A 26,639-nucleotide genomic window follows, 5' to 3' on the forward strand; every position below is an offset into this window, starting at 1 on the left:
GTGCTATGATTGGTTAAAAATGATGTAATGCATCCGCTTTTGTTCTCCCGCCACACGATCGAATTCCTTCCCAAGGAACGACAAGAACGCGAGTAGGGGAAGATTGCAAGTGTGTCTTCCGTTGCAATGGCCTCTCAGAGCCCGACAGATGCCGTTCTTCCACTGTGGAAGAAAGCTGGGAAACCGGGAAAAGAGATGCAGAAGACTGAAGAAGAAAAGAAACCCGCAGCTGCGAAAATAACGGAATCGACGAAGTGAGTTTTAAAATGTGCACAACCGCGATGTCCTTCATGGTCGACCGAGTTTGTTTTGAAAATAACCGATTGGCGTTTGAAAAATATTGCTTGCCTCCTTCTTCATCAGGCCCATTTTAGAGGAACAAGCACTGCTGAGAGAAAAGCTGAAAACTATGCCAACGTGGAAGAAAGATAAAGAACCAGCTGTGAAGAGGAAAACACAACCGATGGTAAGTGATCTACAGGTTGCGACCGTGCGTCTTCAGTAAGATTGAATATTGGCCATTTTTACCTAAATTTTTGTTCATTTGAACGGAAATAGTACATTTTGTTCTTAGTTAATTGCTGTAAAATTAACTGTTTCGCAATTTTCTGACACAGAAAATTATATTTTCATTGACTCGCTCCTTACGATTCAAAATACATTGTAGTACATTATCTATGTTGATGTTGTTATCCGACACTCGCGAGTTCCAAAAAAAAACGTGCTAATTTTCTTAGCAGACGATTATCAATGGAGAACATACGGATATGTGTTACATTCACCAATATCGATTTTACGAAAATGATTTGTAACAGAAACATGATGCGTTGTTCCATTTCTTTTACCCTAAATTTACAGATGCAGTTTACAAAATAAGCTTAAGTTATGTTAGTATCAAATTTACACAGGCAAGTGTATTAGCATTTCAAGATCAGAATGTCATTTCTATTTTTATCTCTTAAATATAACTTGAAGCAAAACGTATCAAAATGTTCCATTATTTTGTTGGTAAATGTGATACATTTATGTTCGAACTTTATTTTTCCACGAGGAATGTTGTTTATTTCAACTGCTGTTTGTTCAAATTATACATCCAGTTAATTATTAATGACAAAATGACATGTGATCTGCAACTTCCTTGTCAAAGTCTGTTAAAGTTTATTTTTTGAATAGATTCCTGAAAAATATAATTAAATTGTAAGCAGTAAAACTTGTTGTTGGAGGAAACCATAAGATGCAATAGCATTTGTGTGAAAGACGGAAATTATGTTTAGCATTGTTTTGTTGTGAGCATTACAAAGAAGAAATCTGAAACCCTGATGGATTAAAAACCAATGAAATCCAAGATGCCAGTCAGCAGTGTTCAGTATTTAAAACAAATTATTATTATAGCTTATTACATTTCCCTGGTTGAAACTGTGCCTGTGTAATACTCTTAAATCTATGAAATTGTGAGGGAATTTTAAATCTGTTTTTCACAATTCTTGTGCAGTATGTTGAATGACAACCCTACTAACATTTTCATCTTTTTTTAATTAAACAAGTCATCAAAATAGTGTAGGAAAGAGTTATGAAAGAAGGGGATTTTATTAGCTAAGGAGCGAAATTTCCTACGATAATGTTTATTTCTCTCTTTTTTGACCAGCGCTGCCAGAAGTTGGAGACAGCCAAAAAAATTGACTAATGCCCTTGTTTTCAGTTTTATTTTCACAAACTCTAAACATTATTAATACTTTTCTAGTTACTTCAAGCTTACAAATAAATGTTGTTAAATGCAATTAGTGTAGTTTCTTACAAAGTACTGTTTGTGTTTTTAAACCCTAGGTAGCCAGGCCTCCTTCACCTGGAACATCTTCTGGTGCTAGTGCCAGGTCCCAAGCTGCTCAGCTTGGATCAATGGTCAGTGAGTAGATCTTTTAAACTTCCTTTTGTTATGATTCCCCATTGTTAGCATTGTATATAGTTGATTCTAAATTGTAGATTTTTGTTGATAAAATAATCATTTTTGACTTCATTTTGGAGGGTGTGATTTTACTTTAATACATTATATCCTTAACTGTTTTGTTCTAGCTAAGTTAGGAATAACCCCATTAACTTAGGAGGGTTTGGTTTATTCTTCATAATCTGTAAAGTTGACTCTATAAATTAACATCAGTTTTTCTTGTGTCTCTCATGTTATTGATCATGAATTTCATCATAACATTGTCAAAGTAGCTGTAGAACCACGAGGTGATAGCCGAGTGGATCTGCAAACTACTTTGACAATGTTATGACAAAATTTATTGTCAATAACAGGACAGATGCATGCACGAAAAACTGACGTCAATTTGTTTTTTACGATAACAAATTGTCAAACTGTCTGTTCTCAGTCGTTGACACATCGCATAAATTATAAATTCACGTGTCTGTCTACTTATCGACAATGAAAATTAGCCAATGAGCGCGTAAGGATTTCTGCAGTTATCACAAAAAAATTAAATCACAGACTCTTTACTCAGCTTGCATGTACAAGTAGCTTGAATATGAAGAACCTACAAAATACTAGGTATTAGCAATAAATTTTTAATTTCATTCTTAATTTTTTATTTCTGAACTGGTCTCATTTTGAATATATATTTTATTGTATACCAAACTCTTCATTTGAAGAGTAGAAGTTTGTGGAAGGTGAAATTTCTATTTTTTTATTGATATATTTTTAATTCAATATTTTATGTTGCAAGGAATGCTTGACCAGATTTGACTGTCTGCACAAGAACTAGGCAGGCCAGTCTTAAGAAATTATTATAAATTTAAATTAAATCAGCAAATCTGGTTGGTCAATATAATCAGTATTGCCAAGATGACAAAGAGAAACTCAACATTTATTATATTTAGTTTTTCCCATGCCCCTGTAATCTGCTGCACTGGCAAATGTGAGTGTTGTGCTACAGTATGTGCCAATCTAAAGTTTGAACCATTGCTGCAGCCTATTTTTCTTTTGGCTAATTCTTACGCAGACCATTACTAACTGTCACCAAATTTCTGCATTCCAGCCAGTGAAGGTACCATCTCCTCCAACCCGGCGACGCACACCTGGCAACTCACCTTCCAATTCTGTATCATTCTCATTTCCACGGAGTTCATCTCCTGTCTATGAAGTGTCAAATGAATTCAAACGCAAAGTAGAGAAAGCCATGCGAGCAAGACTCTACCTCTTACAACAGTCAGGACCCAACTCTTTTCTCATTGGTGGAGACTCACCAGATCATAAATTCCGTGTCATGATTGGACCACAGGTAAACAAATCTGGTATCTCTTGGTACTCTGGACTATGTATTGAGCAGTCAATGTTTGAGTATGTGCTAGGATTTTTGTGTTTTGTTCTTGGGCTAGAAGCTTTAATCACTTAGTGACCTTTCCCACCCAGCAGTATAAATGGGTACCAACCAGCTGTTGTGGCAATGTAGCCAAATGCTGTGGGGATAACTTGCAGGTTGAATGCCATCCAGTAGCAAATTACTCCTCTTAAGTCACTTTATGCCAAAGAAAGAAAAGATAAATACAACACAGTGGTACCAATGATCCATCTAGCTACCCCTTAAATGGAGTTAGTCATCATCGCCATTATCATTGTCGTCAACAACATCATCGTCATCATCATCATTATCATGTACTTCAACATCATTATGAGTTAGTTACAAAACAAGTGATGGGTGTAAAGTTAATGGTTAAATAATATTTACATTTATTTACTCCTTTTAATAACCAGTAGACTATACTGCAGAACATAACTTATAAAACTGACCAGTCACAGTGTACAATTGTACATGTTCTCTGAACAGAATCTTGAACAATTATTTTAATAATAATAAATTATATATAGCAAAGTTCTTACAGCACATCGAGTATAAATTCTCAATGTGTTTTCTGTATAAATATGAAATTTTAAGTGGTATGTATCAGTTAAAGAACCATTTGATTAACACAAGCCTTTTGAAAGGGAATGTCCTAAATTCACTCTGAAACGAACCAATGTAAGTAAATTTTATTTAAAGCTAAAACCAAGCACTAATAAAAAAATTTATTATTTTCAGAGTTGTACTTGTACAAGACCACATTGTGTCCATCTTCTTTTTGTGATGTTGAGAGTTTTTAAACTGAAAGAAAATGATCCTCTGTTATGGACCTTGAAATTGAAGAACTTTGAGGTAAGATTTCTTCTGCTGGTCAAGGCAGGTAACAGTTTTTTTTTTCTTAATAGTCTATTCAATTATACAAATATGCCTATTAGTGGAGGTTTGACTATTTCAGTTCATCTTTTTTCTGTCCTGAATTTGTTTTCAAGGTTGAGAATTTACTTTCCAAGTTCCACGCTCGTGTTACATCACGCTTGCAAAAAGACACAAGTGGCCAGTTGAAGAATTCGCGGTCGAGAGGTCAAAGAAGCACACCGCCATCAACCCCAAGCACATCAGGCCTTGGGGGACTGTTAACCCAGGCACGTGAGGATGAAGAAGTGTGTCCCATATGCTTGCTGGAAATGGTCGAAGGTGAAAGCTTAACAAGCTGTCAAGATGGATGCAACAACAGACTTCATCAGCATTGCATGGAAATATGTAAGTTTGTGTAAATTTAAGGGTAATGTACCAACAATCCAATGAAAAAGGACTTTTAATGAGACACCTGCCATTTTGCAATATTACATGTAAGTTAAATGTCCAACAATAGATGCTTTCTATTCTCCTTCTATGTTGGTTTTCGTCCTGGTGTAACCTAACTCTTTAGGGAACAACATTGTGTTCTGATTCAGTGTAATAATAGTATAATTGTTCATTTTATCTTTGTGATCAGGGGCTGCAGAATGCAAAAGACAGAGAGAGGCACTGTTCTGTCCATTGTGTCGGAAGGCGTGGTCATCAGAGGCATATGGAACAGAAAGGTATTGTTGCTATTCAATTTTCAGCAGCTACGAATAAAATTAAAGTGCTTCAAAAAGTCTCAAAACCTCAGTATTTTGTGTGAAGAACATATAAATAAAAATATTTGACCAAGTTTTTGTTTCCCAAGATGTGTGCAATTTTGAAGTTCCCAGAACTGTAGGCTCAGGCTAATATTTCCCTGATGCCATTGTTAGCGTCTCATACTTAGAATTTTATTACCTGACTAAAAAATAGAACTTGTGACATAAGTCAAGGTATGGTGCCCTAATGGTTAGAATGGCCCAGGTTTCAACCTTACTGACCAGAGTTATAGCGTTGTGTTCTTGGGTAAGACATTTCACTTTCACAGTGCCTCTCTTTAAATTTCCCAGGTGTATGACTGGGTACCCCAGATATAGTGCTAGGGAGTAACCCTGTGCTGGACTGGATGTAAGTAGTCCATCTAGGGTGCAAGGGGTGGGGGGTGCAGTATAAATACTCCAAGTTCCTAAATGCTATGGAAAAATTGATAAGTTTTGGCAAGACAATACAGTGACCTTTAGACGACAAATAAAAAACAACAGCCTGCCACACCATTCTTCACTCAGAGTTGGCAGTATTCTGACTATCAAATGAATAGTAAGTTATTTTTGACTGTTTTGTTTTGTTAGATCTCCGAGTCGCAGTATACGATCTGAACTGCCAAGGGTGGCAGCACCTTTAGGGCCAGAGGAGGTCACTTTGCCGCATTCAGACCCAGTACCAGCCGCCCAAATGGAACTGGCAAAACCATGGATTGAGGTGGGACATGATAATGAGCCGGAAAAAAAAAATTGGAAGAAATTTATTGGCTTTAAGCTGAGACTAACGTTTAGACTTAACAAAAAGTTACTTGAGTGTCCATTACATAAATGTAGTCTCGACCCCTGCTCAACAATTTATGATTTCTACTTTGCTAATTAATCTTGCATATGTAGCTGTTTAAAGTACTCAATATGGTACTCAAAAAGGATTTTCATGTTATTTTGTGATTAATTGTTACGCCTTAACCGTCAGGCATTTGGAGAGAACCTTGTGTGCTGCTTATTTTCTCGTGAATGGAATGTGCGAGAAACAGCTCTGCGCCGCCTGAGCAAGGATATCAACACAGTGTTTTTAGAAGGTAGCAGCACACAGAACATGGCCGCCTTTGAAGCAGGCTGTTCCCTGTTATCCATGATGTGTGGCGATCCTGTTTATCGAGTTTATGTGGCTGCACTGGTTTGTATTAATTTTTTTATTATTTAATTTAGTTCAACATATGGAGCACTCTTTCATGATTCCATAGCCAGAATAAAATTATGACTGAGTAAATGTCCATGGTTAAGTTAATTCTCTTCCCAGGTTACCGCTGTTTACTCTTCTCTTCTCCTCCAAAACAAAACAAAAAATGACTGAGGCAAGTGCCTTCAGTTGCTTTGCCTCATATTGATTGTGACCCTGCTTGCCATGGATGACAAAACTGTGGAAAACACTCACCAACTCTATGTCTAAATTATTTTTTCAGAGAACTCTTCGTGTATTGGTGATGTACATGACTTACTCCTCACAACAAGAAAAAAGACAGATCCAGAAGTACCTGTTTGGTGTTGTGGAAGCTGTGTTAGCAAAGTGTGCTGACTCTAACCGGTCAGTCAGTTGCTTAACCTAGGGAGGTGCGGTAGCCTCATGGTTGGTGCGCTTGTCTCCGGATTGAGCGGTCCGGGTTCGAGCCCTGGCTGGGGACATTGTGTTGTGTTCTTGGGTAAGACACTTTACTCTCACAGTGCCTCTCTCCACCCAGGTGTATAAATGGGTACCGGCGAACTTAATGCTGGGGGTAACCCTGCGATGGACCAGCATCCCATCCAGGGGGGAGTAGAAATACTCCTAGTCGCTTTATGCTACAGAAACCTGGATAAGCTCCGGCCTGAAGGGCCACTTGGCTCGTAAGCAGACTTTACCTTTACCAGTTGCTTAATTTAGTGCTTTTAATTAGAACTTTCTGATTAAGGCCACAATTCATTTCTCCATCAAAGTTTTTTGAGGAGACTGCAAAATTGTCTTTGTTGTTTAATCTTGTTGCAATAACTGGCTCTCAGAACACTGGTTTATATTCTGTTGCAATTAGTGACGGCTGCAGTGTATATTACAGATTTATTTTGGTGGTACTTCACACTGCTTTTCCTTAAAATTCTGTAATACATTTATTATTACTTTAGAAATATTAAACCAAAATGAGTACTACACAGTTTTTGTACCTACAATATTTATTACTAATAATAAATTCTTCTTGGCCCTTGTAGGCGTATTAGCACCTTGTCCATACAGGTTCTGCTGGAACTCTGCAAGGATGAATCGGGAGACCTGGCACTCGGCAAAATGCTTGGTGAACAACACGAACCACAGTCTCTGGGCGGTCTGAACTTCATTTTATCTTGTATCTTACGGACTGCGGCAGAATATGCCACCTGGCCATGGTGGCTGGGACGGCTTATGTTTCTACGGAAACTAATGGATGAATACGTCAGCGAGTTTGAGCTCTCGGCTGATTGTGCATCTGTCCAAATGGAGGCTGCTGGTGTTCTCATCCAGGCAAGGGGAGCAAATGTCAGTGAGGATGAAGATGAAATTTATCAGGACAATGTAACTCGGCTGATGTCAGTGTTGAAGTTTACTGTGCAGGCTGCGTACTGTTCCCACAGCAAGGTCAGCAAGCTTGCAATTGCTGTCCTTATGTCTTGCACTTCACTAGCATCACATTCCCCATCTGCTTTTAAACACATCAAGAAAGTTGTCTCTAAGCTCAAGCCAGCTCAGCGCAGTGCTCTTCATCGTCAGCTTCAAGCAATCCCTAGAGTCAGTACAGCTCCGTCGCACAGCAGCAACACTGTTGATAGTATTCAATCTCAAGCCAGCACTGATCTGCCATCTTCACATACCAGCTATCGGGATTCAGCGATTGGCAGCTTGTCATCAGCAGCATCAGATGACGAAACTGACAACTTTTCAGAATCTGAACTTTTTCAATCCATTGTGGACACCATCGAAAGACCAGAGTCGTTTTGCTTTTCTCCCAATGCTCTTTCTCCCAATAAAGAACTCAATCTCGATTGGAGCAGGTCAATAGAGGACTCTCCTCAAATGCCACCTGTCAAGTTGGCAGTTGGAAAGAAATGCCTGGAGATAATTGAGCAGGAGGAAGCAGAAGCCATGGCTAGGGCCATAGCTGTCTCCTCGCATGACCGTGGCCCCTCTAAGATAGCAAGTCTGGATTCAGGTGATGAAATGGTTATCGTTTTTACACAACCAGAGGTGGGTTGGTCTCTTGATGGAATTCGTAAAAGAAATATTTGTGAAAATATTTGTTCATGTAACCATTGATGGTATAATCATTAATTTTACAGGTCAGGAGTAATATTGTTAGTGACGTGGGTCAACCCTTTTTTTATTTTCCTTCTGTGGGACAGTATTCAAATGTCAGATTTCATTAAGGTTTTCAGCAGGAGGGTGACTCACTTCATAACCAGGCAAAACGTTTTGAATTGAACTTCTTTATAAGAAACACTTTTCTCTAGATGTTCAAATCATCCTCACAGCTGGTCTATTTTCCAAGTGCCCAGCCTTTAATCAAGCCCCTGAATGTAAAAGCAGAGCTCAACGTTGCGACTGCTGCGGTTGCCAATGCGACCAAATTTTTTTCACTGGTGACTAACTTTTCATGCTTTTCACTGATATACTTTTTCTGGCGACTAAATCTGAAAACTTAGGGGCCAGCTGGCCCCGAGGTTTTTTCCTGAAAGTCAAGCCCTGAACAGAACTGTCTGTCCCTTTCTCTCTTGACTCTTTCTGTCTGTCTGTCTGTCTTTGTTTATCTATGGAAACGAGGACAGTCAAGCAAGATGGTAAACTCTATCCACGCCTGGCAAACAGAATAGTGATTTATATATCATTATTTAATGCATCTAAAGCTCATACAGTGGCAGGGTAAGATATTTAGAAAGACTATACCTTGACTGTGCGTCATTTACTCTGTAGTCCTTGGAAAAGGCCGTCAACTCAAAACATCTGTATCTGGAAGGAGTTCATTGGAAAAAAGGAGAGCTACTAGGGACTGGTGCCTACTCATCTTGTTATGCTGTCAGAGATCTCATGAATGGATCGCTTATGGCTGTCAAACAGGTACATTTCATAATGCAACGTATAATCCATCTGGACGAAGTTTGGCTAGGTTTTTAGACTTTGTCAAAGTCCCTTGTGGTTGTAGGTGGTTTTGGCGCATCATTCGCTTCAACTTTTGTCGCTATTTCCACTACGACTTTTGTCGTGCCTGGGGTTGGCCGCGTGTAAAAGCCAGCTCCTGTGTCAGTGCTTTTCGTCCGTAATTTCATTATGATATCGCCGCAGCTTCCGAACTAATATATACCACGAAAGGAATGCCATAATTGTTTACAAGACATGTATAAACAAAACCTAGAGCTGTCATTTTATAAAGATTCGTAGAAATTCTAGTAAGGTTGCAATCAAATTGAACTCAAATCACGCTGAAAGTGCAGCTGGTTGCTGGGCGAGTGCGACAAAAATGGCGATTTCGCGACCAAAACTCACTTGTGTAAATGGGCCTTTAGACGAATTTTGCATCTCAATCTCTAGTATAAAAAGTGCCTTAACAAAGTTGAGCAAACCACTTCAGCAACTGCAGTGGGAACGTCGAGTTAAACTTGAGGTCTGATAAACTGTTTGATGGATTTGTAATAGACTGGGGAACACAGCCCGCTATTTTCTCGTATTTTTATTCGATCGTTGAACGCGCGAATAGAATCGCGAGAGAACTAGACTCCAGCACAAAACAGGAGTCTTGTAAGTGCGTCATACATCTTGACTGTGCTCGAAAAAAGTGCCGTCCCATTGTCCCAGACAAGTAGATTTTCGTTCTGGGAAAGTAACTTTTCATTCTCACTTGCCCCATGGGCAAGAGATCAAGCAAATCATCTGCCAATTAAATCATTAAAAGAGCAAAATAAGACTTGCCCAGGGCAAGCAAACTTTAAGAGCTACTTGTCCCAAGGGCAAGCTGGAATTCAGTTTTTTTTCGAGCCCTGAACTTGAGACACTTCTCTGTAAAACAGCAACATGAAATCACCACTTCAAATTATGGCAATTTTAAAGAACGTAAACCACGACTTTTAATTGTTGTGTTTTCCACACTGTATTAAGTGTATTTTGAATTCAATTCTGTGTTGACATTATCTCGTTCTAGCATTAACACTGATAAAACAATGTCAGTTACATTACATGTCTTTTCTCTTAAGCAACAAGGTAATTTGACTTTATTGGGTAGGTTTCTTTCTGCCGTAATTCGACCGAGGAACAGAACAAAGTGACTCAGACCATAGACGATGAAATTTCACTGCTGGGCAGACTGAAACATCCTCATCTCATCAAATGTCTGGGTGCAACAAAACACACAGGGCACTTCAACATCTTCCTAGAGTGGATGCCAGGTTAGATCAAATTTACTGATTGAATCGTCCTCCTGAATAAATGTAGACAATGCCGATCTTCACCCAGTTAATTATTCTTCTACACGCTCATCGGGACATGCTTTGAAAGTACACATTGTTAAGCATGATTTTTACAAGTTTTCAGTCCTGCCATTCGGACTCTATAGGAGTGGAACAAATTGCCCAGTCGTGTAACATTGGCAGAATCGCTTGAGTCTTTCAAAGAAGCTGTTTTTACGATTTATTAGTTATGTTTACGATTTATTAGATCTGCTAGTTTATCAGTTAACGCAGTCCCATATATTCGGCTTTGAATTTGGACTTGCATGGTAAATAAATTAAACACTTTCAAATGGGGAATAGCGTCTTAAGACGTCGGCGCTTGGTCGTGAAACATTTTTGCCCTTCTTCCCTTTCGATGAGATGTTTGGTTTCTCCTTTGCGTTTTGTTCCTAGAACGATTTTCATTCAAGTGTCGAAAAGTAAGTGGTTTTGCATCAACTTCGCCACACGATTGGCTTAAAAAACTCGCGCCACTTTTTAATCCAATCAGAAGTAAAATCAAAACCAATTGTAGCTCACTCGCACTCGTTTTCCCGCGCTTTGCATCAGCTACGTGTAATTACTTCGAGTTTTGATTGGTTCACTGAATTGTCTGTGTCCTTTGGGATTGGCTAGAGTGATTACTTCGGTTTTGGTTGTACGACTCTCAGTTGAAAACTGCTCTATTGCGAATGCTTTCGATTAGTTTTTACCACTTGCTCAAAAATTTCGGAAATTTCAGTGAGAATATAAATTGTAAGACAATTTTGGCTCGACCGACTGGAAAATGTTCGAAATAAAACAAAACAACCTTTATTTCGCGTTCCACTCGCTTCTCGGTAGCGATAAACTAATCCTTGTTCAGGAGAAAGACTTGTTTTGGCATCTGTTGTAAGGATCTATTCAGAACTTAGAACAGTGGAGAGCTGACGGCAACGCTCATTACATTCACTTCAAATAACGACGTTCTCTAATTTCGTTTCTCGTGTTTCTGTTTCAGGCGGGTCCATCACAAACCTTCTAAAAAAATATGGTGCGTTTGATGAAAAGATTGTGATCGACTACACCAGACAGATTCTTCAGGGCGTGGCCTACCTTCATCAGAACCAAGTGATTCACAGAGATATTAAAGGTAAATGAACTCATTACTTGCAAGTTAGCCATCCTTTACTGTGCCTTTCAATAACATGCGGACTCTAAAATTCAAAGCTCAACCGACAAATGCGTTTTTCGCTACCGTCAATCAAATTTTCGTCGGCTCCTCCCAGCTTCCGAGCACTGTTTCGTTGTCTGAACTTTGCTCAAAGATTTGGTTACTGCGCGCGGGGCAGTAGTCGGAAGCTGGGAGAAGCCGCCGATGATTTGATTGACAGTAGCGAAAAACTCATTTGTCGGTTGAGCTTTGAATTTTAGAGTCCGCATGTTATTGAAGGGCGCAGTAAAACAACTTGCGTGGTTAAGAATACATGTATAATGTGTAACCATTAGAAATCAATAGTTGTTAAAGTTTAGAGCAATCTGACGTAATGGCCACTTTTCATTCGTCTTCCCTGCCAGTAACGTCCAGTCAAGTCTGTGATTCCCAGGGTCTGTTAAAGAAGTTATATTTCACTGAATCAGTTTTTTAAAATGCTCTCCATCAAATATGACTTCAGCGTAATTATTACGATTTTTCGATTTTCATAAAGTTTTCTTCTTAAGAGTGTGTTACCACAAGAAACAGAATGAAACAATTTCCGTGTTTCTTTCGAAGGGAAGTTGGGAAACGAGAAGAGGCGTCAGAACACGAGCCGTAGGCGAGTGTCTCCACAATTTTTTTTCAAGTTCCCTCGAACAGTATTTTCATCCGTTTATTGAGATTATCAAGATGTAAATTATCTTCACTGCGTTAGCCCTGTTTCTATAGAGGTTCAGAAGTCGGCTTTCAGTGCGGACTTCTTCACAAGGTATCAATATCCTGATTTACCGTACATAGGAGCAAATATCTTAGTGGATTCATCAGGACAGAACATTCGCATAGCAGATTTCGGTGCCGCAGCGAGGCTAGCAACTCAAATGACTGGCGCTGGTGAATTCCAAGGACAGCTGCTTGGAACGATCGCCTTTATGGCTCCCGAGGTATGTGTGTTAATTTTGTTCGTAAAACTTGTCACCTCAGAGTAGCTAGGTAAAGGTAAGGTTAAGTCTGCATACAAAGCTAATGGCTCATCCGGCCGGCGCTTATCTCCGGTTTCTGTAATAAGAAGCGACTAGGAGTATTTCTACTACCCCCTGGATGGGATGCTAGTCCATCGCAGGGTTACCCCCAGCATTAAGTTCGCCGGTACCCATTTGTACACCTGGGTGGCGAGAGGCACTGTGAGAGTAAAGTGTCTTGCCCAAGAACGCAACACAATGTTCCCTGTTAGAGCTCGAACGCGGACCGCTCGATCCGGAGGCGAACAAACTAACCATGAGGCCTTCGCGCCTCCACAGAGTAGTATGAGTGTTTTGAAATCAACCACAACGAAGGTTTGGGTTGGTCATGCTGGGCTGTGAAGACCTTGAAGAAACTACTTAGGAAGGGAGGGAAGGGAGGTGCTTCCTTAGGCAGATTCAGGGGTGTGGTTAAAGGAGCTACGTCACGGTTGCGCATCTTGAAACGTTTAGCCTAAATTTTTCAAGTTCGTCGTTTGTAATGCGTGTCAATCTTCTGCCTCCTTAACCATCCTTGTTCCTTTATGGTGTATTATTATCTGTATGGTGTTTTTCCATCTTAGTTGTAGTAAGCTACCATTTTCAGGTTACCTTCAATTTAAAGGTAATTTTATACGTAGTCAAAATAACTCAAAATACCGTGAGTGAGCTCCTTTAAGAGGCGAGAGAAAACCAGGAAGGTTTTCGTGCGAGTGAATTTGGTCGTTTTTTGCGCTGCTTGTCAACTAACTGAACTTCTGGAACAGTCTAGCGCTTCCTCTGCCCCGTCCCCCTGTACGCTGAGTAATTTTCTCTGCAGATCTAATCTGAGAAATAAAGAGACTATTCACGACCACTTACATGTAGTACCAACTGGTTTGTCACGTGACAGGTCTTGCGTGGAGAGAGCTATGGTCGCAGCTGTGACGTATGGAGTGTAGGATGTGTCATAATAGAAATGGCTGTCGGGAAACCGCCATGGAACGCCCATGAACATTCCAATCACTTGGCGCTTATCTTTAAGGTATGTTCTCTAACTCGTTTATAATTCATCAGGTTTAAACAGGAAATCATGACCGGGACAGTGTTTGGATATCTGATCTTAATTAGCATAGATTTTACGGTTTTATTTCTCCGTTTTCTCCTTAGTTTTAGGTTCGATTGAGAAGATCTATAAACACTCAAGACTTTGTTTGACTACATTTCCAAACACCTCGTAGTTCGTCAAAAGTACTCCACTACGCGTCGTATTTTTAGCTCTCCTCTCGGTGTTTAAAAATATGGTCAAACACGGTCTTTCGTGTTGTATTTCAGTCCTGAAATCCAATTCATTTCTCGGAGACATTTTTTTTTTGAAGCTGTTACGTCTAGATTTTTGAATCTTGGAGACTAAGCGAATTTTTTTTTTTCTTAATTTATGTACGTAATTGTTCTCAATTTTTTTCAGTCTTCACCATATATGTTTCTTTTTGGTTTGTTTTCGTAAGGAGAAATTGGGAGTTGGTCTCTAATTCACAACTGGAAAGGATAAGAAAGCAATTATTAAATAAAAATCTACATGTGTCCATGAATTTGTGGCTTGAATAATCTCCAGAATTCTCTTGCTTTTTTGTAGATTGCCTGCGCTGAGTGCCCACCCGACATTCCTGAGAATCTAAACCCAGCACTTAGAGACGTTTTACTAAGGTGCCTTGAAGGCAAACAAAATGAGAGACCATCTGCTATGGAACTCCTGAAACATCCATTGTTTACTCAGATGTAAACGTCGGATAAGCTACTAATTACTATTTCTTGAGAATGTGCGCTCAACGTGAGTGAATACACGTGATTCTTTCGTCAAGTCGTGTTCGAGAGCTCCGCCAAGGGCGCAAACCCGTTGAGAAACCCGAGAAACTTCGGAGCCGTGTTGTCCAATCAGGAAACAGTACGAAGCTTACGTCATGTCGGCTGTTGCGTAGCACGTTTAGTAACCTCTACTTTTTAACTGCTCAAAGCAGTTCTTTTACATCCAAGTTTGGAGTCTTGACATTATTTCATAGTCAGTTATTCATCAGAGTTGTTGTAATTGAGATTAATATTATTACCTGAAAATTGATGACTTGTACGCAGTCGTGATGTAAAGCTGTATAAACTCTTACCAAACTGCGCAATTTTAGGAAAACAACTATTTACTGTCTGTTACAAAAATGGAACAAATACTAACATAAAACGATTTTTCTCAAAGAACTTTTTAGACATTTCGTCTACTATTTCTACTAAAACGTACGTTACAAAACTTTTCTTTATGATGTAAATTTATGGTACAACCGTATTTTAACAGCTTACCTCCTTTTCTCTCGTGTATATACATAAAAATCTCTTCTTTGAAAGTTGTCTTTCGCCCGATTTGTACGTGTTTTTGAGATATAAAACAAAGTAGCAACATATAGTCTATTTTAGAGAATGTAAAGTTAGTATTATATCAGTTTGAACTTCTTATGGAAGGCTTTTAACATAAACATACTTTTATATAGCGTTTTGTTTTCAAGATAGCTTTTTAATCTGGTAATATTCTTACCAATCTTAAACTCCTTGGTCAGCGGTAGATCACCTGTTGAGCGTAACCTGGGTACGAGCTAAGTTTGTACTTTCAAACATTGTATAACAATGGTTGTAGTTAAAGTCGTACTTTTTCCAGAGAGTTTCGCACAATGCCATAAGGCTTGCTGAAATTGAATCTTTACTGTGATACTGTTGTGTTTCGTTGTTCAAGTGCCCTGTGGCCTGAGAATAATAAGAATCATGTAAAATTAAAATGTTTGTATGAAACGTTTGTGGACTTCCGTTTTCTCTTCCCATACCGAGAGAGCGCGAAAGAGACAAAAATACCAAGCGGGGGGAGGCGAGGAAACGCGTGCCTTTTTCCTGCCAATCGTTCGGTCCTCATGCGCGTATGGGAAAAACGAATGTTGAGCAGGTTATCACGGAGGTCAATTTTTAGATCAAGAGGTTGTCAGTCAAATGATGGCATCATCCATCGCGTATTGTTTCCTTCAAGCCAGGAAAGCGATTCTTCCGAGTGGTTGGCTGATTGTAAATAAAGCAGGGTAAAATTATGAGGAATTTAAGGGATTTCTCCTGGGAAATTGTAGATTGCAATATTGATATTTTCATATTTGCATGCACAATCAGAGCAGATACGAAACACGCTGTGACGTTGTTGTACGGAATGTTGCAAGGACTTCTAGGGTGGTGGCGGGGTGCAAGTTAGGCCGCGTCCACACTACGCCGAAGGAATTTGAAAACGGAGGTCTCACTCGACTGAAAACACATCAAATGTTTTCCGTCCACACTACGCCGGAGAAATGCAACAATCACCGGTCATTTTGGATTTGTCTTGAGTCAACTCTGGCAGAAAGATATGATAATCAAACCCCATCGTTTTCGAAAAGCTTCGATTTCAAAATGTTTTCAGTCCACACTAAAACGCAAAGCCGGCGTTTTCAAATCCCTCCGGTTTGAAGAGTGTTTTCATGAAGTTATGTTTTCGTTACGGATTAGTGTGGACGGTAGGCCTAACCGTATAAATGAAGAAGCGTTTTCAAATTCCTCCGTTGTAGTGTACTCAGCCGTCTATTGTCCGTGACAATACGTGCAATAACCCCATAACTCCACCGAACATAGAGCCCCATAATTTGAGGCGCAGGGGATCCCTGCTACAAAATTTGTACCTATCTCTTTCGTGAGAAATTAGTTTCGTGAGAATTTGGTTGATAAAAAACGTAACTAGTTCTTTTGAATTACTTACCCAACTTTTCGTTTCCTCTCTGATTTGGTGTTAATGCCAAATATAAATCATGACACAGATGATTATCCAAAAGACAACGTCGAGAAAGTGGTGCTGAGAAATGATCATGGCTGTCTGATGGAACCCACAAGCGAGTACCCTGTAAATTAGCCTTGCTTGTTCTAACGATCGTGAGAGGAACAGATACCAGCTAAGATAAAGGGACCGACGGTTGTCTCGACACAAATAAAATGAGGCCATATTCTGTTCGATCGATGTAATCTATTAGAAAATCTACAACTTTTCAAGATCAGTGATATGTAATGTTTTGCTTTGATCAGTTGTACTTATTTATGAAGATGAAACGACTGAGTGGAAAGACATCTTCGGAGACCCCAATCTCGTTCCCAGAGTCTTTGTTCCCCTTGACCAGCGGTCGGAAAACGAGAGCTCTGGAAGCAACCATTTTGTAATAACCGAATTCTGCCCGTCCGGTTTCACTGCGCAGTCTGCATCTATGGCGCATACCTGAAATGGTTGCTTCCAGAGCTCTCGTTTTTCGACCGCTGGTCAAGGGGAACAAAGACTCTGGGAACGAGATTGGGGTCTCCGAAGATGTCTTTCTCACTCAGTCTGCATCTATGGCGCACGCCTGAAATGGTTGCTCCCAGAGCTCTCGTTTTTCGACCGCTGGTCAAGGGGAACGAAGACGCTGGGAATGAGATTGCGGAGACCCAGGATAGGTTGAGTCGAGTTGGCATGGAGTAAACGTACTGACAAGCTGACACAAACTTAAAGGGGCTCAGTCACGGTATTTTGAGTTATTTTGGCCACATACAAAATTACCTTTAAATTGAAGGAAACCTGAAAATAACAGTTTAATAAGATAGAGAAACACTAAAGAGAAAACGATAAACCATAAAGGATCAAGGATGGCGAAGAATGGAGAAGATTAACACGGATTACGAACGACGAATCTGAAAAAATGAGGCTAAACTTTTCAATATGCGCAAACCGTTACTGAGTTCCTTTAACGTGAACAGCGTAACTTTACTGGGAAATTGGTCTTATCAGACTAGCTGCAGAACTAATTGACATCCTGATCTCTTATTGAGCACAACAAATTTGCCATTGTTGAGATGCATTAGATCAGGAAACTTTGGCGCCTCCTTATAGGGAGTTGGTTCTGCTATTGATTGCTTAATTTGTGTTGTATTACTCAAACACTTGTCAAAATTTGGCATGGTAACAGATTTATTAATCAAACCATTTTATTACACAAGGACTAAAACAATATACATCTACAAATTTTCAATTACAAGTTACAAATGGAAATAATATCCAAGCATAACGGAGAGGTTGTAAACCTTGCTAATCGATGTAACTATCTTATATGCTGCCGTAGTACTTCGATTAAGTAATGATGTCTCTCACTTTTGGTGCAAGCTATTCCTTAGACTTATTTTTGAATGACTGTCGCTTTTACTTGCAAATGAATCTTTAAAAGCAGAAAAAAAAAATGCTCATTCAATTTAACAGTTCTCAGTTTCCCTCTTGAAGGATCAGTGGTAGTGATCATTACTCTGTCATTACTTTCGGAACTCAACGGCATGCGATACATGAGCTAGACCTTTATTTATCTAATATTTACATTTACATTTATACGTTCACAATTTTATTATTCTCCATCAAAAAAAAGTCAACCACAACTGAGTCAGCCAACAAACAACTACTTTTTCTTTTAGGGAGTCTACAGACGGAAATTGATGCTTCAGTCCCGGTGGGGGGGTTCCCCCATATATGAAGGGCGGGGATGCCCGTCGAACCTTTTACGGGTTACGTTTTCGTACATCCTTGGGTGTTCAGTCTCAAAAGTTCCACAGCGAGAGCTTTTGCGGTACCTTTGAGGGAATTGACCCGAAAAAATATGACAGGACATAATGTCTTTTTGTAGAATTGGTACTTCTTTGTGATGAACAAAAATTTTAAGCCGCGCCCACAAAACAGGATCTTTGTACCTGTTAGGGGTTCTTTTCAAAATTTCCGAAGAACATCCCCGTCCTTTTCATATGGGAATCTCCCCGGGGCTTCACATACATTCCTTACTGCTATAAATAGATATAAGATATGACATTAAAATATCCGAGATTAAAAATATCGACAAGCCCAAAAGAGTTATTTGGTGTAGGACACCAGGAAACCCATTCAAATGTTATATTCGTATAGTTACATCACTGAGATAATCATGTTCTCTCGTATATAAATGAATGGAGTATCTATGCTCGTAAAATTATAAGGGAAAGGAATTATACTAAAAATCGGACTGCTAACCACAACAAATATCTATAGTCTTGAAGCAACGATTTCCAGTCCGTACTACGCACTCTCACGTTTTTGTTTTTTTTTTTGTCAGGTAAGACGTCACAAAATGTAACATTTCGCATCTACTTACATGAAGCAAATTCAAAGTTTCATGTTTACCTCCATTGTGGAGGCGAGGGTCAGGCTTTGTTCTTTCCGATGTCACTAGATGAAACAACTTCGCAGCTGTAAAAATCAAACTTTCGAGAAAAGAATTTAAAATGTACTTCTCAAACTTATTAATAATTCATCATGTTTAAACAAAGGAAATCATGACCGTGACAGTGTTTGATATCTGATCTTAATTAGCATAGATTTTCACGATTTTGTTTCTCCGTTTTCTCCTTAGTTCTGGTTTCGATTGAGAAGATATATCAAACACTTAAGACAGTGTTTGACCACATTTCCAAACACCTCGAAGTTCGTCAAAAATACTCCGCTACGCGTCGTATTTTCAACTCTCTTCTCGGTGTTTGGAAATGTGGTCAAACACGGTCTTTCGTGTTTGATGTATTACTTTAAAGATAAGGTAAACGTTTCGTTACGAATAACATGGATTCGCATCGGCCATCGATAGAGTGATTCCCGAACATTGGGGTGCTGAGACTGCACAGTGCGGACTGGAAATCATCACGAGCTTTATTACAGGAATTTTACAATCTATCTACAAACAGCCCAAAATTTAACCACCCGCACCAAACTGCAAAAAAGATCTTTAACTATCAATCGTAAAACTATAGTAACCGTCACTGAGATCCTTAACTATTGGCCTGTGAAACAAAGAGTTTTTCTCTATTTCAGCTGTTGATTGAAAACAACAACAAAATTTTGGTAAGCATACGCCCTGCCCAGCACAACTGGCATACACAGCATGTCAAAATATGCATGGTTAAAAGCGTCATTGGGTATCCCGATTTCTGCAGCGTGGGACGCATACAAGTAAAGGGTGGATCTAGGGGGAGGGTGAAGGGGGTGCACACTCCCCTCCCCCGAGATGGCATGTGGCTTTCTAATATAGCTGTTATTCTGCAAAAAGAAAACTATTCTTTAGTGGTGCGCCCCTCCTAAGAAAAATCCTGGATCCGCCCCTGATACAATTGTTACCAAACTGCCACAATGAGGTGGTCGTGTTTCTAAAAGCCAGCAAACTTCATTCACGAACAGCAACAGCAAAAATAAATAAATAAATAAATAAAATGAATGAATAAACCGAAGGATATGAAATATCAGATAAAAATTCAAGGCTACCTACTTTTAGTACGATCATACAACTCTAGAAAATGGAAACACTTATTTTATAATTCGTCTTCATCAGCTTGCTTATATATGAATGAGTTGAGAATGTGAATGCAGGGCTGTTAGGGTTAGTCAACCGACATAAAACACCTCCACCTCATCAGGTGAGAAGGTATTAGTTCCAGCCAGAATTGTGTTCTGTTCTTGTACTCCACTTGGAACAGAGTAAGAGTTGCCAAAGTTTGTGTTTGAATTAGTGTTCCTGTTGGCATTGTTAGCAATGTGGATGTCATGCCCTCCACCAAATGTTGGACCGTAACCCGAGCTCCCGTAAATTGCATATCCTGAATTCGCCACCATGCTCTTGAATGGTCCAAGACCTTCTTTGTTGCGGAGTGAAAATATGAACGCATTGGAGGTGGAGGTATAACTACCACTGGACTCTGGATAACAGGAACATTCAAGCAAATATTGATGACGGGGAAAAAAGACTAACAACTAGAAACCACTTAACTAGAAGTTGGGCAACAGTTAATTTTTAAAAACGCCCCCAAAATGTAGAAAACTAGACTAAAATAGAAATAAAAATGCCCCAAAATCACGCGTAGGCTTACCATATTTGTAGAGCAGTATAATGGTTCATAACCCATGATGGTTAAGCAAATGAAAACTCTTCAATTCATTATCCAATGATCGGGTTTTTAATAATTATTATTAACCTGAGGTGCGCTTAGCTTAATATTATGGGAATAGGAGTAGCAATGATTTATATTAAAAGTGAAACGAAACTGAACTTTTAAAATCTTTAACATATTGAATACTGATCTACAATTTAATTATGGTCTTTTCAAAGCATATAGTTACACTGTAAAAGTTTGATAATGGATAACTTGAATATATTATACCCCAGGGGAAGTCAGTGTATCCTCCAAACACGTACTGTCCCTTTTTGATGATGATAACCGTGTCACGTTTGCCATCACACCTGTTGTGAAAGGTAATGGCAGCCCAGCCGTGAGAGGAGGCGCGGTAACACAGCACCCATCGACTGTTCAATCCAACAGCAGGCGTCAGGAATTGATGAAGGCGACTTTGGTAAGATGCATTCCCACCGATTATAGCTGAAATGGATAACCCGGCTAAAATAGAAAAACAAGGACATGACTAAGCACTGAACATAGCAGTAACACGATAGTAAGAAGATAGATATAGTAACACAGTTGTTAAATCACTAGAGTAACAGAGGAGTGACAAAGCAGTAACACAACTGTGACCGGCGCAGTAATACAATAGTAACACAGCAGTGAAACAACAGTAACGTTGTGCTAGTGTACTAGTACACAAAGAGGAAGGAATTAGGTACAGCAAAAAAGGTCGTCTATTGTCGGTGAGTTGCGTATTATGAGTAACAAATTGTCTTATACTCATTAGCACAGCAGTAACACAAAAGTAATTAATACAGAACCTTGCCCAATATGCTGCTCGTCACAGCTACAGAATAGGGGCTGCTACCACTGCTTCCTATGCACCCCTCCCTCCCTCCCCCCCCCCCCCACCCCACCCGCTTCCCTGGCCATTCAAATAAAACATTGGGGCGCAGGTCATCTAACTGCTATGAACGATACATTAGTTGCCATAATTCCCTACTGTAAAATAAGCTGGTACAGGACACGGTTAATTGGATTAATGGAGTAGTAAAGAGACTTCAGACACGCTCAGTAGCTCGTCCGGGGGAATACACTACGTGCATTTTGTGGGATGAAGCGCTCCCATACAAGTCACGCTTTCCCCCATAGACTCGAATTTTTCTTCTATTCTGGGGTAGTTGAGCCCAGAAAGTCCTATAGGATAGGGACGTTTATTATGGATCTTGATCCCTTGAACAGGATTGCGGGATTATGATTCCCTAACCGGAAAGGACTATTGGCCGTGGGTTTACAGGAGTAACACAGCAACGACAGTAACACAACAGTGACACAGCAGCAACACAGTAGTAACGAGTGCAGAGTAGTAACGTTACAGTAATACATCAGTATTGTAATTCCATAGCAAAACAGCAGTAACCCGAGCTTATAGCGGAGCCTTGATAAGATTACGTAATACAGGAAGAATCCGTACTCGTCTACACAAAATTTCTGAAATTTCGCTCGCTAGTGTTTAAACCGGGGCATGCTTCTTCCATCTGAGTATCTGGTAAAGCAAAATTTCATTTCCTAAACGAGCCAACTTTTTAGTGATTTTCCTCGGCCTAGAAAACTTTTCATGGGTTTGAATTTTTAATCCCTCTTTTGCCGGAATTGAATTTGAGCTCATATTTGCGAACAAAAGATATTTAAAACTTATTGAACAATAAGTGCTATTTTCAGAGCTCTATTTCTCAGCTATCGCTTTTATTCAACAAGGATCTAAATATTGCTGTGATGATGCACCAATTGCCGCATATGGAGCCTGATGGCGAAACCGTGTAACTAGCCTTGATTCCTGTGAGAGGAAATAGAAGAAACAACATGCATACTGATATTGCCCATATTGAATAACTTTAAACATCGCTAGCTTTTAATTGTTACACGTTTATGATTGTGCAGCCAATTTTCTAGAGACTCTTCCCAAAGCTGCAAATTTGCAGTCAGTGTCAGAAATTAATGCTAACGGTGAAGTCCTCTTGTCCAGTGTCAGCTAGTGTCTAATGAAAAGCAAAACTTCTAAGGACGCTTCATATCCTTTAAGAAATGGAACTTCAAACGGCTATAGTTTATGCCGCCTTCAGGCTGGTTTGTCACATTTAGATTAATACGAGGAATTAAGATTAAAACAAACAAACAAGCAAAAACCTGTTTCGCATCGATCCCCATAGAATCCCGGTACACAGCTGCAGTTGAATCCACCAAGTTGGTCAGAACAGGTTCCATTGTTAAGACAAGGATTGCTCTCACACTCATTAATGCCTGTCAAGTCTATAAGAGTAATAAGAAAAGCCTGGTACCTACGTAACTCTCCTTATTACGTCTTTTTCTATTTGTAATTATGTACGGAAATTAAATGCAATTTTACATAATTAGCTCTATCAAGAGACTATGGTATCATAGTCTCTTGGCTCTATTCTGAGGTTTTTCTTTTTGATTTTTTACAGCAGGGAGATGGGGGAGGACAATCCGTGTATGTTACTTGAAGAATACCAAACTTACAGTGGATATAGTAGATCCTGACTTATGAAAGGTAAACAACATGGGATAGCATATATTTATACGTGGCAATTACGTCGTGATAAAAATTTTTCAAATAGCCACTATATTGGATCCATCATGGTTTCAATAACATCAGAAACCTTTAAAATGAATCATGGCTAATCGACCTCAATAATAAAAAAAAACGATCCAGGTCTCAAAAATGTCGAAATATAATAGCATCAAAGTTGAATTGTGTTAAAACAAGCAAGAAAATTCTGACATATGACAAAGCATGTCCGTCTAGAAAGGGTTGCTATGGAAGCGTGCCAACTTGTTGTTGGGTACGTTTCAGATAAAGTGACAAAGTTTGAAAGCTTTTACTTTCCTTCCCTCCTTCCCCTGTCTGAACATAAGGGCTAAAAGTTTCCTCTGTTTGGTGCTTAGATTGCCCCTATTTTCAAAACGATAGCATCTAAAAATAAGAAGCTTGTGGGGTGTTTGTACTAAAACTTAATATCCTTTAACTATAACACTGGGAAATCTACAATGAGAATCTAAAATCAAGTATATACGAACTCTTCAAATCTCAAAATACAAGTGGATGGAGATATCACCTTAAATTAAACTAAAGTCATGACTAAAGTCATTAATACAAACATGACCTTATTCTGTTTTACTAAAACCAACGTCTTTAATGAAATTAATTTAGAAACGAATCAACGCTTTCGTAGCAAACTGTATGAAAAAAATCCAGCAAGAAGTCCAGTTACATGTATCTCCATAGCAATTTGGAACCATTCGATGGAGCGGACTCTTTCACGGATTACCGAGGACACCTAGATGTCTTTGTAATTGCAAATAGCATCGGTAAAGTTGCATAGTACGCAGCCAAACGCGAGGCAGAGAGGAAAAAAGTCGTCGTTAACATTAAATGGATGGATTTCTCCTCACTTCTGCATCTGCTCTTTCAATTGTTCAATTACAGAACCCCGCTGTAAGTTCTGGAGACTCTTACCAGGGAAATAAACATGTAGTCGATATCAGAAATACTATCAGTGAAGTCTCTTCCAAAATCTGGTGCAAAGAATAACTTCTCAGGTTGCCTCAGCGGAAGATGTCAGAAGTCGTTAATTGTAAATCGGCATCACGAATCGCAATTTTCTTGCCTGCATGCGATCTTCTTTCGTTCAGTCTCCGATTAGGTATATTTCTTTTCCTCTGGTGTCAGGAATTATAAGAAGTGAAAAGAACTGGTAAAGATTTTCCTCTGCCTTAAGATTTCCCTTTAATATTGATTTTTCGTCGATAATGCAATAAGAGTGAAAAACGTTCTTACTTGTTTGGCAAAATTTTCCTGAGAATTCTCTCATGCAATGGCACACATAGCTGTTCTTCTCGTACTGTGATACGCAAGTTCCATTGTTCTGACAAGGCCAACGGCTGCATGGAGACTGAAAGCGAAAACCTAAAGTGAAGACCAGGCAACGTCCTACGAAACAGCAGCCACATCCGCTGCAATTTAGAGTGAACCCACATACGATGCAAGCGGATTTATTCTAGCGATTGAGAGATGCATGCGAGGGCGGAGATAGTTTTCTGCAAACTCGAAGCACGTGCAAGAGGCGGATAGATTTCCCTCAGAAGGCTATACTTCCGTGCGGCTGATGGCTTCGGATTCCCTAGGTTTCATTTGCTTGCAGTTTTATGCGCGTTGTGTACGTCATTTTGGCCTTGTCATCTTCAAGTTCGGTATTAACGCAAGGGTGCAGCTCGTCAACTTCCGCTAACCAAGAAGGTTGCCATGTTCTGTGCTTGGAGTTTTAGTACAAATATCGTGATAGTTGAATATGTATAATATCCTGTTCTCAGCCTTCAGGACTTCCTGACCTAACGTTGTAAGCGATCCATTTTAACAATGGCTCCTATAGTGAGCTTTGGTATTTTGCAGATTTTGACTCAGTGTAGATAATTTATTGCAATATTGGTTGTCAATGAAATCGAATTTCCACCTACCGGAATGCTGTAGTGATGGAACATCGGGCTTGCAGTGAACTTGTCCGTGTTGTTGTACTTGTCCGATGGAAGCAGTTCACAGAGCTTCTTTTTATTGATATCAGGGACTGCCGCGAGGTTGTAAGAAAAGCATGAAGGGATTTGCACACAAGCAAACCCACACTCGCTGCCATCTTCAATGAGATCTGAACCAATACTGGTGATAAACAGATACGAATACTCGTCTTGCTCGAAGTTGATAAAAGATACCCCATCAGAGGACCTTCCAATGAGACCTTAATTGAAAAGAGTCCAGTTGTCTGTTATGGTGTCGTGTTAGGATTTCATATCGTGTCAGAAATAGTAGCAAAGTCGATAGCTGGAAATTGAAAGTTAAGAGAAGTAGAAATTACTTACCTTCCGAAGAATGAGAGAAAGAGACAAAGAGAAACAATATAACCAGATAGCGGAGAGTGACTTCCATGTTCACCTCTTAAGACTTGCAGAATGACTAATTTTATCCCTTTTCATGATTATTTTAAAGTGGGTAAGAGAACCTATTATGACACCTGTCATGTTTAAATGGATCTCGAGTCTTTCAATTAAGGATGAATTAGGTTGTCACGTAGAAGAGCAATTACCCAATAGAGATTTGTAAACAAAAACCAATTTAGTTTCTCACCGCTAATAACGTCATCTATAACCTTTGAAGCGGCGGTCTTGTAAGACAGCAACGTCATGGAAGTCCATGCTGTAACGATTTTTACCAAGCGCTATTTATTCACGGCAGAAATGGTGAAATATTCCTTTTAACACTTGGAAGTGAAAAAAGAAAAAAAAAACATAGAACTAAGGGTTCACAATATCAGTTGAGATCGACGTTCATTCCTTCGACTTTTTTTTCTGTTTTTTTTTTTAAACAAAACTTTCGTTTTTTTCTTTCAGTTAAGAGGATATATATTATCTGGCCATTATCTCGACCTGAAATATTTATTTCACCAATTTACCTGTCAAAACTGAAAGATGAACAGAATTCAAGGTATCGACTGTTTAAAAGAATCTGCTTTGGAAAAGAAATGCAGTCAACTACATACATTTCACAGAAATCTGAACTTCTTTATATGAAATTTCTGTTTCCCGCTATGTTTTCATTTAACAAAACGCTTGCATGATAAATGTGGAAAGACGTTGGAAACCAGACATACACTTGCAGGCTGGTCTATTAACTCAAGAACCTTCTTACCCGTGTATACATTAAAATTTAACCAGCGACTATAAACGACTTCCTATCCTAAAAAATAACAACTTACGTGGAGTTTCTTACTTTCTTATACTTCAGCGAATAAAATTTCTGTTTTCCCCCTTTATTTTCATATGATAAAAATCTTGCCCGAGTGTTAAGCTTCGGAAGTCGATGGAAACCAGACATACATGTACTTGCAGCAAGTAAGCAAGCAAGCAAGAACCTTCTTACTTGTGT

The 26,639-nt window shown here is 39.3% G+C and overlaps 2 protein-coding genes across 2 annotated transcripts; one reads left to right on the plus strand and one right to left on the minus strand.

Moving 5' to 3' along the window:
* Positions 1 to 32: 32 nt before the first annotated feature.
* On the plus strand, positions 33 to 15,445 carry LOC110068419 (mitogen-activated protein kinase kinase kinase 1-like). The gene is made up of 17 exons (XM_089287431.1): positions 33 to 254; positions 364 to 466; positions 1,825 to 1,899; positions 3,033 to 3,275; positions 4,074 to 4,187; positions 4,325 to 4,595; positions 4,831 to 4,918; positions 5,570 to 5,699; positions 5,955 to 6,158; positions 6,445 to 6,566; positions 7,223 to 8,231; positions 8,955 to 9,098; positions 10,258 to 10,420; positions 11,463 to 11,594; positions 12,438 to 12,580; positions 13,530 to 13,661; positions 14,253 to 15,445. Exons 1-17 carry the CDS (start codon positions 127 to 129, stop codon positions 14,397 to 14,399), a joined length of 3,348 nt encoding a protein of 1,115 aa, XP_089143557.1. The 5' UTR covers positions 33 to 126; the 3' UTR covers positions 14,400 to 15,445.
* Positions 15,446 to 17,639: 2,194 nt separating this feature from the next.
* On the minus strand, positions 17,640 to 26,260 carry LOC110068417 (uncharacterized). Its single transcript, XM_089287444.1, has 6 exons — positions 25,577 to 26,260; positions 25,181 to 25,455; positions 24,504 to 24,618; positions 22,832 to 22,954; positions 20,906 to 21,139; positions 17,640 to 20,443 (listed from the first exon to the last, which is right to left on the minus strand). The coding sequence occupies exons 1-6, from the start codon at positions 25,641 to 25,643 to the stop codon at positions 20,133 to 20,135; spliced, it is 1,125 nt and encodes a 374-aa protein (XP_089143570.1). The 5' UTR covers positions 25,644 to 26,260; the 3' UTR covers positions 17,640 to 20,132.
* Between the last annotated feature and the right edge of the window lie 379 nt (positions 26,261 to 26,639).

Source organism: Orbicella faveolata, unplaced genomic scaffold, assembly GCF_042242905.1.
Source record: "Orbicella faveolata isolate gen_17 unplaced genomic scaffold, um_ofav_v1 contig_14, whole genome shotgun sequence".
Lineage (NCBI taxonomy): Eukaryota > Metazoa > Cnidaria > Anthozoa > Scleractinia > Merulinidae > Orbicella > Orbicella faveolata.

Coding starts and splice junctions, on each gene's coding strand:
- LOC110068417 (XM_089287444.1), bottom strand. CDS start 25,643: ATGGAAGTCACTCTCCGCTATCTGGTTATATTGTTTCTCTTTGTCTCT. Junction 25,456..25,576: donor TTTCTCTCATTCTTCGGAAG/GTAAGTAATTTC, acceptor TTTTCAATTAAG/GTCTCATTGGAAGGTCCTCT. Junction 21,140..22,831: donor TGGGGATCGATGCGAAACAG/GTTTTTGCTTGT, acceptor TTTCTATTTTAG/CCGGGTTATCCATTTCAGCT.
- LOC110068419 (XM_089287431.1), top strand. CDS start 127: ATGGCCTCTCAGAGCCCGACAGATGCCGTTCTTCCACTGTGGAAGAAA. Junction 4,188..4,324: donor TGAAATTGAAGAACTTTGAG/GTAAGATTTCTT, acceptor TTTGTTTTCAAG/GTTGAGAATTTACTTTCCAA. Junction 6,567..7,222: donor AAGTGTGCTGACTCTAACCG/GTCAGTCAGTTG, acceptor TGGCCCTTGTAG/GCGTATTAGCACCTTGTCCA.